The sequence below is a fragment of the Canis lupus genome, chromosome 10 (genome assembly GCF_003254725.2).
Source record: "Canis lupus dingo isolate Sandy chromosome 10, ASM325472v2, whole genome shotgun sequence".
Classification (NCBI taxonomy): Eukaryota; Metazoa; Chordata; class Mammalia; order Carnivora; family Canidae; genus Canis; species Canis lupus.
In genome coordinates, this window is record NC_064252.1 from 35066704 (window position 1) to 35084582 (window position 17879).

The following is a 17879-nucleotide window of genomic DNA, read 5'->3' on the forward strand; positions in this document are numbered from 1 at the left end:
GACTGGCAACTTGTCCCATATTTCTCATCAATTTAAATGTGGAAAAATAGACAATTCTTTTTAACTAAATGGGGAAGCCACTCCTAAAATGAAACTGAGATTTAAAGAGATTAGGGAGAAGAGTATAGAGTAAAATAATCGGATATGATGACCCGAACAACTCTACTGCTGAATCTTGATAAAGGAGTTCACAAAGTGTCATTTTATTTCTTCATTTTCCAACCTAACTTCTAACATTATTTCATGAAAATCTGACTCATCACCAAAGGAACAATGGTTTGCAGCAAGTTCCCAGAGTATTTATTTTTTAGGATTAAGGAAAATTGTTTAGGATTTAGTTTCCAGGAAACTCCAAATAATTGCCATTTATTTAGCAAAATATAGTTTTTCACTAGGACAAATTACAAAGATACCTTCAAGTGGACTGTTCAGTTAATCCTTTTAAGATACGTACTTTGAAGTCATTCTAGAAACAGAAACTAGACTTCAATCCTTCAGTTGTACAGAAAAATATATTGTAAGTTGTCATAAAGCAAGAGTGACAACAAAAATCCCCAGCAGCAATAATTGGATCTTCCCAGGAGAGCATCAAGGCTTCCCACACATTCCCTTACCATATGAATAGAGGTGAATTTCATTAAAATAAAGATAAAAGTTTTTGTGGTTTTGTTGTTGTTGTTGTTTGGTGAGGAAACCAAAGCTCCTTAATGACCAAAGCTTAATAGATATTGAATAGAAAAACACATTCCATTCCCATATCTTTCTTAAGATCTGGTCTGGGTAGGAAGGGTTCAGTTAGCTGGTATGTGAGTGAACGATAGGGTTTTTTTTGTTTTGTTTTGTTTTGTTTTTTTAAAGGTAGTGGTGTCCAAGTTGATTCTTCCATCACTGAAGCCAAACTACAGTAGTTTTGCCAAAATCTGGCAATTTGAAGTGCAGAAAATATATTGTGGAAAAGCACTAAATCTTAAAATCTTACTAACTGCCATTTACTTCATGACCCTGAACAGCCATTGAACTTCATTCCTTTATTAACTTTAAGGGACAGGAAAGGGATCAAATAAATGGAAACTTCAAAAAGCACTGTGTGAACTACAAAACACCACAGCTAAGAAGCATAAAGGACTACAATTATTTAGACAATTCAGAGAAAAAAATGTAGTGTGAATCTTTTATTTTGACAAAACAAACTTTTACAAATTATACACTCTAAAACTACCAAAGTTTCACTTGTTTAAAAAATAAGACTAGCATCCTAGACTCCTAAGATTTCAGTCATGAATAAAATAGTACCAGATTTTCATTGTATAAACTAGCTGCATTTTATATACCATAAAGGTGAAGAGAACTGTGACCAAACATTCAATAGTTTCAAGTGTACCTATAAGAAACATGTGGACATACTTGGGTTTTCTACCCGACACATTTTCATATCAACAAACATCTAAGTAACTGACATATATATTTCCATTAACAGCAGACACAACTCCACAAAATCAAGTTACACAAATCCTTTGCTTTTAATCATCTCAATTTGGAAATTGAAAAATAAGAAGAATGTAGAGTTTAAGTAGAAAAAAATGCTATACTTATTGCACACGAGCGCATCATGACAAATAATGCTAGAAGTAGTTTCCCTCAGGAATGATTTTTGAAAACTTAGATTTTATTGGAAAAGTTAAAAATCTTTAGTGTGAAAAGCAGGTTAAATGAAGTATTGACTCAATCTCTAAAGATCTAGTAAATTATAGATTTTGTGCAATTATTACTAATACACATGTTCTGAGATTAATATTGACTCCATTAGAACATTTAGAAGGTTCTGAAGTACCTATTTTTTATAGTTCTCTTTAGCTTTATATGTCAATGAAACGTAAGATTCCTCAGTGAGAAGTTATATAGCTTGTTCTGTACTAGATACAGGTAGTGTATAGGATTCCAAACAAGCGACCGTTTTTCACCTTCAAGGAACCTCTGTTTATACAAAATTGGACTGTTCTTACCCACATGTATGGATAAAGGTGCTTCTCAAATGTACATAGCCCATTTCCATAATCCTAAAACAAAAAGGCACACAAATGGATAATAGTTTACATATTTTATGTGAATATTTTTGATATGTCTTTAAACAAATTCAATTGCTTTCTAGAAAGGTGTGACAAACTTCGTACAAATTTCTCCCACTTGGGAAAGTAAAGATCTAGAACTCTCTAAACTCTGCAGTTCTGTGTGATTTATATATTGGTTCATTCACTCTGCAAGCTGTTAACTCACTCTTTAACCTTTATGGGCTGCAGATTCTTAGGTTTCAGCAGTTAGGAGACCAAAAAGACTAAGGGAGAAGGATTTGTTAGAATTAATCTCCCACAATGTTGTTTTGAATCTGTTACAAGTCAACTTAATATGCTTGTGAGTTAAATTCTACAATAATTATATAAACATTTACCCTAACAAATTTGAATGAAATATAATTAAGAACTACATTTAAACTCTGTAATTTTAATGAAAGGTATTTTTTCATTTATATACAAAATAATTCAATAGCCAGCAGCATTTAAATAAAGAAATGGTCCCATCTCTTCTCTTTTCCCCTTTTATAAAGTGCTATTTTTAACTGGGTAGATTTATTATCCAGCCTTTTAATAACTTCACTGTACATCTCTAACAGATTCAAGGAAACATTGGAAAATGGAAAGTCTTTAGTATTAGAAACATTTGCAAAATTGCTACAAAGCACAGACTATGAGTGTATTTTATTAGTAAAATAAAAGTGTACCTTATGTAAGAATCATTGATTTAATAATTACTTCACAGAAGCATAGGCTCATTAACATTTATGCCACTTTTTGCTAATCATCTAAACCAGAGACAGCTTCTGTAGGCAATTCACATCTAAGCATCATCAAATAGGGTAATGTCAAATAGAACCAATGGTTATATGATTCCTAGAATTAAAACTGGCCTTTTAGAATAGCAAAACAAATTAGTGAGAATCAGAACCAGAGGCAATGTTTAAGTAGAAGTACCATAGATTGTTAAGTGTTCTCTTTAAATAAAAACGTGTGTAGCTATTAATAAGGTACCTTAATACTGAGTGCACTGATACTAGATAGTTAAGAGGAAACCACAGTACAGATTACCTCAAAAATGAAGAATGTTGCCTATTTCTTTAGTTCAGTGATTAAAGTTGAAATTTCCTTTAAAAAAATAGTTGAGCACTATTTACGATACAAACAGGATACTATTTTCATTCACATTATTTTCTAAATAGTATTTTTGCTTTTCAACTTTGACTTGACCTTCAGTAGTATTTTAGCAGGTAAATGCAGTAAGTAAAAAACCAAAAATCAGGGCAGTATGTAGTTTTGTTCACATGTATAATTTCACTACAACTTGCATTTTTTTGTTGCTCTTGGAAGAGTAACCACTTTTAAAAATAGAAATATAAAAGTGCAATATTCCTTATTTTGCATGGCAGCCAGTATTGGTAAAATCAAAGGAACCCTCAATCATGCATTCTGTACACCCAATTTAAATACATTTTCAGTCCTCAGAAACAGGGACTCCAGGGCAGAGGGGTGGCCTGGGGAAAAGGGGCCTAGGGCAAGGTTTGATGAAACCACCTGTAAACCTACTACAACCCAGAACGCTGTTCAAGGAATTCTTCCCACCCATTCAAACGCCCCAAGTGAGAATGCAGAATTTACCTTCTTTTCTAGTCTCAGTTTCTTGTACACTTGGTATTATATTTCCGAAGACCAATAAACCTAGTATTTTCTGAAAGAAACTATTTTTACCCAAATACATTGGACTTCGGCCTCAATTTGAAGGAGGATGAGTGTCCTTTAAGAGCCCGATCCTCCTCTTCCTCCTCTCCTTCCTCCTCCAGTGGCTGCTCCGGGTCTCTAAAAGAGGGTGTAGTGTGGATGATCTGAGTCCGAAAGCGTATTTTATTGAGTCTGGGTTTTATTCGTCCACTAGAGCTGCCAGGGGCCTTGCGACCTGGATCCTTCACTTTGCCTCCAGCCCATCCGTCGGTCAAGTGGTGGTGGTGGTGGTGGTGGTGGTGGTGGTGGTCTCCTCCATCCTCCAGGACGTGTGAGAGTTTGTAGGTGATGAGGTGTGAAGGGAGCACCTTGGATAGCCTCCAGCGCCCACCCCCGCCGCCTGCGGCACAGTCTCCATCGTCCTCGTCCAGGGCTCCCACGAGGTTCTTGATTTCCTCCGCGATGCTGGGGCTCAGATACTGGGAGGCCTTTCTCCCACTGTAGTCCCTGATGTCCACGTCTGCGTCGTAAGCCCCCACCAGCAACTTGACCACCTCCACGTGCCCGTGCATGGCAGCTAGGTGCAGGGCCGTGTAGCCTCCGCTCGTCCTGGCGTTTATGTTCACTGGCAGCTGGTGTTTGTTGGCGAAGTTGACCAGCATGGCCAGCAGCTCCTGCCTGCCATGTTTGGCGGCCCAGTGCAGGCAGGTGAAGCCGGTGATGAAGTCCCGCTTGGCCAGCAGGCCGGGCTCGCAAGTGAGCAGGCCTTCGAGGCTGTCCCACTTGCCGTCCGAGGCTGAAAGCATCCAGGCGTGTTCCAGAGGGTCCAGCGTCACCGAGCCCCCGCCGCTCTCCTCCTCCGCAGACGAAGAAGCGACAGATGCGCTGTCCGAGTCGCCCCCGCCCTTGCCGCGTCCTCCGCCAGAGGAGCTCCCGGGGCTGCTTCCCCCCGCACAGACGCTCCTCTTCAGCTGCGGGGAGCTGCCCATCACGAGGTCTCGGAGGCTCTGGCGGGGCGGCCTCGGGGTGCCGACTCCCCCGGGGGCGGTTCCCGCGTCCGTCTCCGCGCAGCCGTGGGGCGGGGGCGGGGGCGGGGGCGCGGGGTCCTCGCTGGGCCCGGGGCCCGGCCCCCGGGGGTGAGGCTGCGCGTCCCGCCGCGGGTGCCTGGGCCGGGCCCCGGCGCTCAGGGGTGGCCCGCTGCCGCTCTCGCGGTCCACGCCCGGGGGCCCCCCATCGCCCGGCCCGCCGCCCGGACGCGGGGACGCCTCGGGGGACGCCGCCTCGGAGCGCTGGCCGCCGTCCGGGACCTCCGGCGGGGCGCCGCGGCTGGCCTCGGGCTCTGCGGGCTCTGCGGGCTCTGCGGGCTCTGCGGTCCCCGCGGCGCGGGGCAGGTCCGGCGGGGCCCCCTCCAAGAACCTCTTCTTGAGGTGCACGAACTTGGAGCCGTCGGCAGGGTCGGTGCGCACCGTGGCCACGGCGTTCACCAGCTCCTTGAAGCGGGCGCGGGCGCGGGCGCGTTGCTCGGGGTCCCCGCCCAGGGCACCCCTGAAGCGCTGCACCAGCTCGGCGTGCGGGGCCCGCCCCCCGCGCTCCCGGAGGAAGCGCAGCACCGCTTCGACGCTCAGCTCCGCGGGCCCCTCCATCCCTGGCCACCCTGCTCGTCCGGCGGCGGAGGCTCAACCCGGCCCCATCTCCGTGGGCGGCTCACCCACCCACCGTCCAATCCGCCGGGCCCTAAGGCTCCGCGCCCGGACGTCCGCGGCGGGACGCGCCGCCGCCGCCGCCCGACTGGGGCCGCACCCCGGCCGGACACGCCCCCGCCCGCCCCGCCCCGCCCACTTCCGGTCCCCGCGCGGGCCGCCCGCCGCCTCACGCCCCGCGCCCGCCCCGCCCCCTTCCGGTCCCGCTCGCCGCTGCCCGCTGGCTGAGATTTGCTTCCTCCGGCGGCCCCGCGCCGGCCGTGGGGTTGCTGCTCTCTGAGACGTCGGCGGGCGCTCCCGGGGGAGGCTCGCGGCGCGCGCGCGGCGACTCGGCGCGGTTATCGGCGCGCGCCCTGCCCGGCGGGGCCGCCGCCCCCCGGCTCTGCGCCCCCGCGTCTCGGAGGCCGCGGGGCTTGGCTCCTCCCCTTTCCCCGGACATTCCGCGCCGCCTCTCCCCCCGGCGGAGGCCCGCCCCGCCCGCCCCACCGGCCTCCGCCCCGCGGGTCCCACCCTCCCCGGCCCCCCTCTGCTCCCTCCGTGGTCGGGACGCTCGGCGCGCGGGCCCGGGGCTGAGCCCTCCCGCTCGGGACCATGGCCTCTGAGGTGGCGCGGCACCCGGTGAGTCCCCGCCGACCCCTCACGCCCCTCCGCGCCCCGCCTGCCCCTGCCCCTGCCCCTGCCCCTCCCCCAGCGCCCCGCCCCGCCCCGCCGGCCCGGCCGAGCCCGACTTCGCTTCCTCCGCCGAGGCTCGGGCCGCGCCCCTGCTTGCCCGCGCTCGGCTGCCCCTGCTCTGCCCCGCGGCCTGGCGCTGCCCAGTCCCTCCCGGGCCCCCCCAACCCGGCGGACCCCGCGGGGTCCCTCCTCCTCCTCCTCCTCCTCCTCCTCCTCCCCCCCCGTCCGGCTGCAGCGCGGCCCGGTGAGCGCCCCTGCCCGAGCGGACCCCTCGGGGAGCGGGGCCCCCCTCCTCCTCCCCCTCCTCCCGCAGCAGCGTGGCGGTCGGTGGCCGCCGGGAGCCGGGGCTCGGTCTGCAGTCCCCGGAGGGGTCGGCACGGCTTCCCCCGCTCCTCAGGGAGCGTGGTCCCTCCTGGTAACGGCCCTGGCCGCGCGGAGCCCTTGAGCGCAGTCGTACGCTCTCCCGGACCGCGCTTGCGGGGTCCAGCGTGTCCGCCGGTGGGATTCGCGGTGTGTGTGTGTCCTTGGCGCCCTGACGTTAACAGAACGTATGGGAGTGATGTGTTCAGTGTTTCATACTTGTACAACCGCTCACATGCATAGATTCCATCGGTTCTCAAACTGTGGTCACAACTATTTTCATGACAATAGCAGCCAGGTACTTGCCCTTTTCGTCCTCTTTCTAAGTAGACGTGGAGCTCTCCAGGGACTGCACGATGTGGAAGGACCTCGCTTCTCGGAGGGCTGATGTGTGTCCTTCACTTACTAATGCTGTAAATATTGCTGGTTCCACTCCAGGTTAGCGGGAGCTCTGTGGGGCCTGAGACCACAAGGATTGGGCACTCTTGCTGTAAGCAGTCTTCCTAGATTAGTTTGGCCTGCAGGATGGAGCTGGGACTGCAGCCTGAGAGGTGAGAGGACCTGTGGAAGTCAGCGCAGTTGGTTTCCTCCTCGGTAGAGCCAGGACCAGGGTTTTTCCTCCTGATTCAGGCCAGGTCACTTTCTACTTTTGGCTCTCTCAGCCCCTCCCTCTGTTCACACTCTCTAAAATAAATAAAACCTTATATTTTTTTTTAATGGGTCATAAGCTTAGATGTAAAACATAAACTATAAAACTATTAGGAAAAAACCTAGACTTATGCAGAGTTTGGAGAAATCCGTGTTTGGAGAAATCCGAGTGCTTGTGTCTGAACTGTGTTACACTTCTTTTGCGTGTGTGTAGGAGAGGAAAATGTGATTCATACACGGATTCAGAGTAATCTGCAGAATTAGACCTGGGCAGAGTACTTCATCTAATTGGTGTTGGACCTTCTTGTTAAGCGCTGTGCTCATTTTGCAATAGCACGGCTACCTTTAATTGTAACCTTTTTATTTTGGGGTAATTGAGGATTCAGATGCAGTGGTGCAGTTGGTAAATAACAGGCATCCCCTGTAACCTTTATCCAGTTTTCTTCAGTAACAGCACCCTGCAAAACTGCACTACAAGAGCACAACCAAGACTTTGCCATTGATACCGTGGAGGAGAGAGAAGTTTCCATCACCACAGAGTTCCTCAGGTGGCCACTTAAACCACATTCACTTCATTTTTACCCGACATCCTCCTTAACCCCTGATAACCACTAATCTGTTTTTCATTCTATAATTTTCTCATTTCAAGAATGTTATTTAATAATCACATAACCTTTGGGGATTGGATTTTTTTTCACGGAGCAAAATTCTCTGAAGAATTTCATCCAGGTGGTTGCATGTGTCATTAGTTTGCTCCTTTTAGTTGCTGAATAGTTTTCCATGAGATAGATGTACCACACTTTGTTTCAAAGACACCTAGTTAAAAAAAAAAAAAAAAAAGACACCTAGTTGTCTCCATTGTTGGGCTACTATGAATAACATTGCTATAAACATTCCAGTACAGCTACATGGAATGTAACACAAGTCTTCCTTTTTCTGGGATAAATGCCTAGGAGATAAGTTGCTGGGTCACATGGCAGTTACATGTTTAGTTTTGATGAGAAACTTAAAAACTATTTTCCAGAGTTTCTGTACCATTTTACATTCCCGTCAGCGATGTAGATGGGATCAGTCTCCCCATATCCTCATGAGCATTTAGTGTTCCTATTTTTTATTTAGACATTCAGATAGGTATGTATGTGTGACCAGTATAGTGGTTTTAATTTGCATTTCCATTATGATTAATGATGCTAAGGATCATTTTATGGACTTGTCATCTGCATATTCTCTTCATCGAAATTTCTCTTCATTTCTTTAGCCCATTTACTAATTGGAATTTTTTATTGTTGATTTTAGAGGGTTTTTAAAATAGTTTTTAAAAATATTTTATTCATGAGAGACACAGAGAGTGAGGCAGAGACACAGGCAGAGGGAGAAGCAGGCTCCATGCAGGGACCCCGATGTGGGACTCGATCCCTGAACTCTGAGATCACACCTTGAGCCAAAGGCACATGCTCAACCGCTGAGCCACCCAGGTTTCCCGAGGGTTTCTTATTCTTTTTAAAAAATATGTCTGAATGCCAGTCCTTTCTTGATATGTAGTTTGCAAATGTTTTCTCTCAGTCTGTTTTTTTTTCCCCTCCATCCTCTTAAAAGACTCTTGCAGAGCAAAAGTTTTTAATTTTGACAAAATCTGTTTTAGCAGTTTTCCTCCCTATGGATTATACTTTTGGTTTGAAGTCTAAGAACTCTGCATAAGTCTAGGTTTTTTCCTAATAGTTTTATAGTTTATAGTTTATGACCCATTAAAAAAAAAAAAGGTTTTATTTATTTTAGAGAGTGTGAACAGAGGGAGGGGCTGAGAGAGGGAAAGAGTCACAAGCAGACTCCCCACTGAGCTTGCTGTGGGGCTTTATTTCACCACTCTGATCATGACCTGAGCTGAAATGAAGTCAGACTTTTTTTTTTAAGATTATTTATTTATTCATTCATGAGAGACACACACGCACACACACATACACAGAGAGGCAGAGACACAGGCAGAGGGAGAAGCAGGCTCCATACGGGGAGCTCAACACAAGACTCAATCCCAGGACCCCAGAATCACACCCTGGGCTGAAGGCAGGCGCTAAACTGCTGAGCCACCCAGGGATCTCCTACTATTTTATTTTATTTTATTTTATTTTATTTTATTTTATTTTATTTTATTTTATTTTATTTTATTTTATTATTTTATTTTATTTTATTTTATTTTATTTATTTTATTTTTTATTTTATTTTATTATTTTATTTTATCTTTTTTTTAAGATTTATTTATTTATTCATGAGAGACACAGATTTCTCATTTTGTTCATGTTGTCGTTGTACCTCCTTGTCCCAGGCCCCTGTACAGGGCTTTGGCAGTTACTTAGTGTGCCAGCAGTTTGCATCTGTTGCCACCATAAGCACTTAATTTGAACAGCCTTCTTAAGCCATACATTTATGCTGATGTCATGTTAGCTCTTCTCTACTGTGACATGGGCCTTTGAGATCATTTCTAGGGCTGTTTTGGGAGAAGATAGACTGTTTGTCATATAATAACAGAGATTCTGTTGCATAGAAAAGAAATATAATCTATCATTTCTATATAACTCTGAGAGCCAAAAGAACCTAATGCTGAATTGTAACTTGGAGAAAATATTTTAATCTCCTTTCGCATTTGCTTGTTTTGGTGTATACTTACTTTTTATTGCTGCTTACTAATATGTTGTCATAATCATCCTATCCTCAGATGTTCTAAGTTTTTGTTAGCTACTACTTTCCCATGTATTGATTACTTACGTTTAGTTAGAAAATTTTTTTATATCTTTGTGAATTATGTTTTTTTGTTAAGGTATAATTTAGTATAGTGAAATTTGCACTTTTGTAGTATAAAGTTTTGAGAGTTTTGATGAACACAAACAGTTGTGTAACCACAACCACAAAGATGTAGAATAGTTCTATCACCATCCAACCCCATATTCCTTTGTGCTTCTTTGTAGTCCTCTTCCTTATCTCTGACAATCACTGGTCAGTTTTCTGCCCTTATTATTTTGTTTTTACCAGAGTGTCCTATGTATGGAGTTATCATAGCCTTTGAGCTGGCTTCTTTCACTGAATGGAATATCTTTGAGATTTGTCCATGTTGCATGATCCTTTTTATTGCTGAGTACTGTTCCATTGTATAGATGTGTCATAATTGAGTTTGTTCATTCTTTCTCCATCTGAGGAACATTTGGGCTGTTTCTAGTTTTAACAGTTTTGAATGAAGTTACTGGTTATATTCACATACAGGGTTATATGTCAATATATTTTTTCTTTTCATCTGGGTTGTTACCTAGGAGTAAGATTGCTGAGTAGAATGGTAGATGTGTATTTAATTTAAGAAACAAACAAATGTTTGTACCAATTTGCATTACTACCAGTAGTGACTGAGAGCCCTTGTTGCTTTGCATCTTTACAGGTGTTGTCAGTTTTTTTAAAAGTCATTTTGATAGGTATGTAGGGATATCTTGTGATTTATTTGGCTTTACCTAATGACTGATGATACTGAGCATCTTGTCATGTGCTTATTTGCCATCCTTATATTCCTGGTGAAATATATGTTCAAAACTTTTCCCATTTTTTAAATTATGTAATTATTGAGTTGTATAAGTTTTAAGTATATGTATATTTCTCATATAAGTCCTTTATGAGTAAATGACTTACAAATGTTTCATCAAAGTATGTGTCTTGTGGGGTGCCTGGGTAGCTCAGTTGTTGAGTGTCTGCCTTTGGCTCAGGGCGTGATCCTGGGGTCCTGGGATCGAGTTTTGCATCAGGCTTCCTGCAGGGAGCCTGCTTCTCCCTCTGCCTGTGTCTCTGCCTCTCTCTCTGTGTGTCTCTCATGAATAAATAAAATCTTAAAAAAAAAGTATGTGTCTTGTATTTTTGTTCTCTTGATAGTGTTTTGAAGAGCAGAAGCTTTTTAATTTCAATTTATCATTTTTTCTTTTATGGATCACACTTTTGGTGTTGTAGCTAAGAAATTTTTGTCTAAGCTAAGGCCACAAGGTTTTAGGTCTACAATCTATTTTGAGTTAATTTTTGTGTATGGTACAAGGTTCCTTTTTTTTTTTTTTTTCCATATGAGAGTCCAGTTGTTCCAGCACCATTCTTTAAAAAGACTCTTTTCTCCATTTAATTGCATTTGCACCTTGTTGGAACTCTACCCCTCCCTCCTCCCCCCATTGCCCCTTTGACTGCTCTGGATCACATCGCTCTGTTCTTTCAAAACATTGACCACACTCAGCTTTCTTTCTTTAGCTGCCTCCTCTCCACTAAGCTCTTAGAAAGGAGGAACTTATTTTTTATGGGACTGAGGATGGAAAGGGTATCCAGGCAGAGGGAATGATAGTTGTAAAGTGCCTGAGGGGGTGGAGCTTTGGCATGTCTGAAAACATGTCCAAAGGGAGGGCATCAAAATCAAGATGAAGCTGGAGAGAGGGATAGATGGTGGTCAAATCCTGCAGGGCCAGAGAGAGGCCACAGTACCAAAGGAGAGTATGGCCCGGGGCAGAAGGATTACCCTAGAGAAGAAAGGGCATCCTCACATATGATACTCCTCTTTATCAGTGTGGATAAAAAAAAAAATAATACAAATTTCTTTTATTTATTGCCTTTGTCTTGTTCCACAGCTCCCTAGAGAGTTCCACCCACTGCTCTTCTTGGGTTAAGATGGATGAAGCCTTCCTTAGGATTTGTTATTTTAGTCAAAATGTAATAATATTTTAAAATTTTACATGTGATCAAACTTCTCCCAGAGGGGATCTGTGGAAACTGTGTTTCAAGGCTTCCTGTCATTAATGGACACCCTTTGTAGTATGAAACTTGGAGGTGTCATAGTTGAGCATTTTACTCCTCCAGTAGTCCTCTTGACACATCCAGATCATTCTCCCCTCCCTAAATAGTCTCCATTTTGACTCTCAGCTGTCCTCAGGTGTGCTCACACCTGTCTTTGTTACCTTCATCTCCCTCTATGCCTGATGGTGTACCTACTGGCTCCATGTGATCTCCAGTATTAAACGTCTGGTAATTATGGTGACTTCAGTTTCCACATAGATTATCCTTTCAGTACCTTGCCTTTCAGTTTTTGGCCTCTTCTTCAATGATCTTATGTTCAGTCCCCTGCTTTCACCTCTCCTTGTGGTTAAAAACCTTGACCTTGTTATGACCAGTAAATGCAGCCCCTCCAGGCATTCTACTCTAACCATACCTGTTTGGTTGTGGAGTTTGCCTGGTTACTCCCCTGGGTACCAAGTCCCACAATTCTTTGACCGGATCTCCTGCTCCTACTTACTACCTTTTCCCTTCCCTCATATCCCCCATGCCCTCTCCTCTTTTTGCCCAGCTGTTAAGTCCTTCCTCATAACATGTATAGTCATTTCCTTGCCTCAGTTCCATTCTTTGCTTCATCATTCTCCCCTGGCAAAAACCACACACACTATCCCTAGACTTCACTCTCCTTACAGCTGAATGAGATTGAGGGAAATCATGCTGAGTGGTCTCACTTAAACATCATGACCACTGAACTCTGGAGGCCTTGGTGCTGCCTGAAAATTGTACTGCATTTTCTTCATTAAATTATTTGCCCTCTAATTCTTCTAGATCAAGAGTTGGCAAACATTTTCTTTAAAGGGTCAAACAGTAACTATTTTCAGCTTTCTAAGCCGGATAGTTTTTGTCACAACTCTGCAGTTCTTGCTGTTGTGGCCTGAAAACAACCACACACAATACATAAAACAATGATAGTGACATACTCTCTCCTCCCCAAAAGGCTTTCTTTACATCTTCCAGGATTCCACACATTTCTGGATTTCTTTCATTCTCTTTGGCTGATCTTTCTCCATCACTTAGACTCCTTGCTCCTCTTTTTCCCAACCTTTAAATGTTGGAATTCCCTAAGGGGTCAATTCTGTGATCCTTTTTCTTTTCTAAATACCTTTGTTCTGTGGGTGATTTCATCTCTTCCCACAGCATTGATTACTAGCCATGTCCTGATGACTTCAGCATGTTTATTTGTGATCCAGAGATGCCTGCACTCTCATTTTGTCTATTTAGCTACCTACCTAGAACCTTCACTTAAGTGTCTAAAACGTATTTCCAATTTATTATGTTCCAAAAAGAACTCTGATCTTCCCCAGTCCTTCTCATTCTGTTGTCTTCCCAGTTCTAGTAAAATGTTGCTCCAGTCAAAAACTTTAAAACCATTCTCCATATCTTCTCACATCTTATATTGAACTTTCAGCAAATCCTATTGCTTCTGCTTTTGAAGTAGATCCAGAATTTAATCACATTTTACCTCTTCCACCAGTAGTATTCTGCCATGATCTCTTTTCCTGGATTAACACAGTTAGGATCTTAACCAGTCTATTTGTTTCTGTCTTGCCATTCTTCAGTCTACTTTCAACATAATAGCTGAAGCAAACTTTTTAATGCAAAAAGAAATATCTCTCGTATGCTAAAAACCCTTCAAAACCAGTCCTTACATAATTTGGCACTTCATTTCTCTGTGACTGCTCTGCATCTCCCTTCCAGCCCTCCAGCCACCAGCCAGGTTGGCCTCCTTGCTGTTCCTCATACACAAGAGCAACACTTGCCTTAGGATCTTTGAAATGGTTAATTCTCTGGTTAATTCTCTCCGCTTGGAATATGCTTCCTGCTCTGCTCCCTTAACTCCTTGAGGTCGAGACTATCACCTTTCTAGTTAGACCTTCCCTAACCACCCTGTTCAAAATGGCAACTCCTTGGGGCACCTGGCTGGCTCAGTCAGTAGAGCATGAAACTCTTGATCTTAGGGTTATGAGTTCAAGTCCCATGTTGGGTGTAGAGATTACATAAAAAAATAAAATCTTTAAAAACAAAACCAAAATGGCACCTCCTCTCCTGTACCACCTTCACATTTCCTGTTGCCTTCTCTTGCCTTGTTTTTCTTTATTACATGTGTTATTCTCTATTATCACAGCATATGCTTTATGCCTGTCTTCCCCTAACTAGAATGGAAGCTTCCTGGTAACCAGGACTTTTTTCTGTTTTGTTAAGTTATCCTTCCCCCGTACCTAGGACATTTCCTGGAACATAGTAGTCACTCAATACATATCTGTTGAACAGATGCATTTTTACAGATATTTGAAAAATACTTATATTCTTCTTTTAGCCTTTGTTAAATTCACATAGGTAATAATATTGATATCAAGAAAAAAAGGTAATATTCTCTTCCTTCCAAGAATCAGACTCTGTGTATGCTTGCTCATATGCATAAATAACTTGCAAGTATGGTGTCAGTACAGTCTTAATGTCTCATTTTGCCATTTAATATCACATATTATTTCTCTTAATTTTCATAATTTCTTCCAATTTTTATAATAATATTCCCCATAGTATTTCAATGTAGATGTATACACAACTTTTTCCTTTTTTATTTAAAGATTTCTTTTTCTGACTTACAAAAAATAGGATACTACCTTCTACACTGCAGCCTTTTCTGACTTACAAAAAATAGGATACTACCTTCTACACTGGAGCCTGTTATGGGTAATACATTCAGACTAAAAAGTAAGCCTAAATGGCTGAGTAGGGCTAAATTTTTAGTGCTCTAAAATGTGGAAGAATTACCAGAATGGATGAATTCCAGTCATAGAGAATCAATGGAAACTTCAAGAGAAATGGGACTTACCACTGTATTTATTTTTGATAATCATGTAAAAGTTACCCAAGATTAGTTATATACTTAAACTAAAGATTTGGGTGATTAGGTCTCTCTCTCCCTGAGAGATCCAGAGTGCCCATGGGAACCTTAAACTCTATTTGCAAAATTGCATCAAACCTGTGCTGATTTATCTCATTTTCTTTCCTGCCTCACAGTAATATCCACCAAATCACCTTAGGTCAAGACATCTGAAAGTGGGCAAGGCTTCACTCTAAGGCAGAATGGATGTCCAGCCCCCTGCTGCCCTGTCTATGCTCACCTCTTCTGTCCTTACACTTAACCTTAGGCCTCCTAATGGCTTAAATGATGAGCTTACTGCAGTTTTCCAGTCATTCCAAGTATACTTGCATGCTTTTGCACACATCAGTTCCTCTACTTTCTTTTCCCATTTGCTAGGAATATTTAGATTTCTCCTTCAAGTCTTTGCTCAAGCCTTCTCTTGGCAGTGTCTTCTCTGACCATGCAGGGTTCATTATACCCTGAGCTACTGTTGTGTCCTGTCTATAAGTTGAAGGACTATCTGTTCTTCACTGTACTAAAATTTAAATTGCAAAGATACTTGACTTACTCACCTATCATCCTCAGTGCCTGAGGTTTGTTATTCTGTCCTGAAAATGGAAGGCCTTTTAGTAAGTATTCCGTGTATTTGTGGAACAAATGAAAAACTGTATTGATAGTCCTCACACTGATTCCTCAGTATTCTTTTTTTCCTCAGATATTCCTTGTCAATTTTTTTTTTAATTTTTATTTATTTATGATAGTCACAGAGAGAGAGAGAGAGGCAGAGACATAGGCAGAGGGAGAAGCAGGCTCCATGCACCGGGAGCCTGACGTGGGATTTGATCCCGGGTCTCCAGGATCAGCGCCCTGGGCCAAAGGCAGGCGCTAAACCACTGCGCCACCCAGGGATCCCAATTTTAAGTTGTTTTAATGAGTTTCTTCTGCCTTCCTCCTTCAGCTCCTTTTCTATTTGCTTTTCTTGGGTTAAATAAATGATTTTTGAAATATGATTGGCTTTTTTATCACCTAGTCTGCATGGAACATACCCCCTCTCCCAGAAATTTGAGCTGTCTACTTTTCATTAAATTAAGCCTTGAAATTTTGTTCCAAGAAGCCTTTTCACATCAACTAGCAGTTTTGTTGTGCCTTTCCTTACTTCCCTTTGTCTGAGCGTTCAGTTTCCATGACTCATTCTTCATTCTCCAACACATCACATACTTTTTCCTCATTGCCTGCTCATAGGTACACAGTCATAAAATTAAATTGAAAGAGACCTTAGAAGATCATTATTTTTGCTTCCCACTCAGCGCATGAATTGGCTGCCCAGTTGATGACTGTGTAACTGTTTGACATCCCGCACCCCACCCCACCCCCAGGGGGAGCAAGCCACTCACTCTTAGTCCTTCAGGAATTTCTCCTCGCTGTGTCAGATTGGTCTCTCTAGCCCATTCATGCATTCTAATTTTTCCCTTGGGGATGCATTTCTCTAAAACAGACTATAGATGTTTGAATATACTTTGCTGTCCCTTGATGGAGCAGTAGGCTAAAAGGATGTTGGGGAAAAGCCCAATTGCTTTGACTCACACAGTGTTAGAAAGTAATTTTTAGAAGGCTTAGAAACTTATATGTAAGACATAAAATCCTAAAAGAACTTGGAAAAAATTTAGATCCATTTTTTTAAACTTCAGGGTGTGAAAAAAAAATTTAAGCTTTACATTTATGAAAGAAACCCGAAAGGAAAGGATTGATAGATTGGACTATTTGAAAATTGAAAAGGCCAATGACAAATCAGGAAAAGATATTTGTAATACCCATGACAAGCACAGAGTTATATCCAACAGCTTTTGTTAAGAGAAGCCAAAACAGGATACCCTGATGGGCAGTTGGGGGGAAAACATGAACTGATGGGTTTATGAAAATATGCTGAAAAAAATGTTTAAAATACTGGACATCAAATTAAGATGCCAGTGTTTGCGTATCAAATTGACACTTAAAAAGTGTTAATACCCTGTATTGATGACTATATAATGAAATGAACATACACATTTTGTTTTTTTTTGTTTTGTTTTGTTTTGTTTTGTTTTGTTTTTTGAACAGACTGATTTTGGAAATGTAAGCAGGTATAGCCTTTTATTTTATTTATTTTCTTTGTAAATTTATTTTTTATTGGTGTTCAATTTGCCAACATATAGATATAGCCTTTTAAAGGGGCAGTTTGGCAATATGTTCATACCTTTGACCAGTGACTCTATATTTTAGGAATTTATCATGAGGAAATTATTAAATGTATGAGATGACTAATGCTTATACAGGTATGTCCCTTTGGATCCTCCAGGAAGCAGATGGTGAAGTTAAGAGTGTTAGAGGTAGATTAGGGGTAGTATAGGTAGGGAGTAGAGGTAATGCCTGTGAAAGAGAGGGGGGGAAGCAGGACTGGAAAGGAAAAGCCTTCAGGCTCTGATGCAGTTGGAGACAATTATGAAAGGAAAGTAGCTGGGAAGCTGGAACCTGGTGGAAAGAGCCTCAGAGGCCATGCGGGTCTGGTAGAGCCTGGGCCAACCCAATAGAGAGCTCTCTGACTGCCTGTTAGGGCTGCCTACATAGCACAGAAGGGGCGAGGCCCTGACGCCCTCACTGCTCAGTCCTGCACTAGGGGCTGCCAGGGAGGAGTGGTCTTGGGTGGAATACTGTACAGATGGTGAAGGCTCTGCAGCTGAAGGCTGTCAACTGCATTCTTTGTAACCAAAGGGCAAGTTCTTGCTAGAAGGGAGATCCAAGTAGCATACCACAAAAGGGATGTTTGTTTGCAGTGTTATTAAAAAAATGACACAATTAGAAATGGTATTTTATCCTATAATAAACATAAAATCCTCCCATTTCTAATTAAAGGGAGGAAAATAATTTCAAAATAAGATTGCATTTAACAGAAGCCTGCTTCCGTTACAGTAAGCTTTTGTTAAGCTTGATACCCCAAACTCTTTATTACATGAACCACTATCAAGAATTTCCATGTCTTGATCTTTTGAG

General features: G+C 43.2%; 2 protein-coding genes across 18 annotated transcripts in view; one reads left to right on the top strand and one right to left on the bottom strand.

Annotated features, from left to right (window-relative positions):
* Positions 1-1157: 1157 nt before the first annotated feature.
* SOWAHC (sosondowah ankyrin repeat domain family member C) lies at positions 1158-5587 on the bottom strand. The gene has a single exon (XM_025462453.3). It carries the CDS (start codon positions 5408-5410, stop codon positions 3794-3796), a length of 1617 nt encoding a protein of 538 aa, XP_025318238.3. The 5' UTR covers positions 5411-5587; the 3' UTR covers positions 1158-3793.
* A 341-nt stretch (positions 5588-5928) lies between these two features.
* The window catches only part of SEPTIN10 (septin 10), a 57272-nt gene continuing 45321 nt past the window's right edge, over positions 5929-17879 (top strand). For 5 of the 17 annotated variants that reach the window (XM_025462483.2, XM_025462454.2, XM_025462464.2 and 2 more), the window contains exon 1: positions 6775-6797. Coding sequence is in view for 7 of the 17 variants with exons in the window: in XM_049115365.1 (XP_048971322.1) it covers positions 6690-6797 (108 nt within the window). In the remaining 10 variants the exon portion in view is untranslated. Of the gene's footprint in view, positions 6086-6684; positions 6798-6937; positions 7051-17879 lie in introns of those variants that run through there. The other 12 variants (XR_003142237.2, XR_007413519.1, XM_035696089.2 and 9 more) reach the window with 9 other exon arrangements.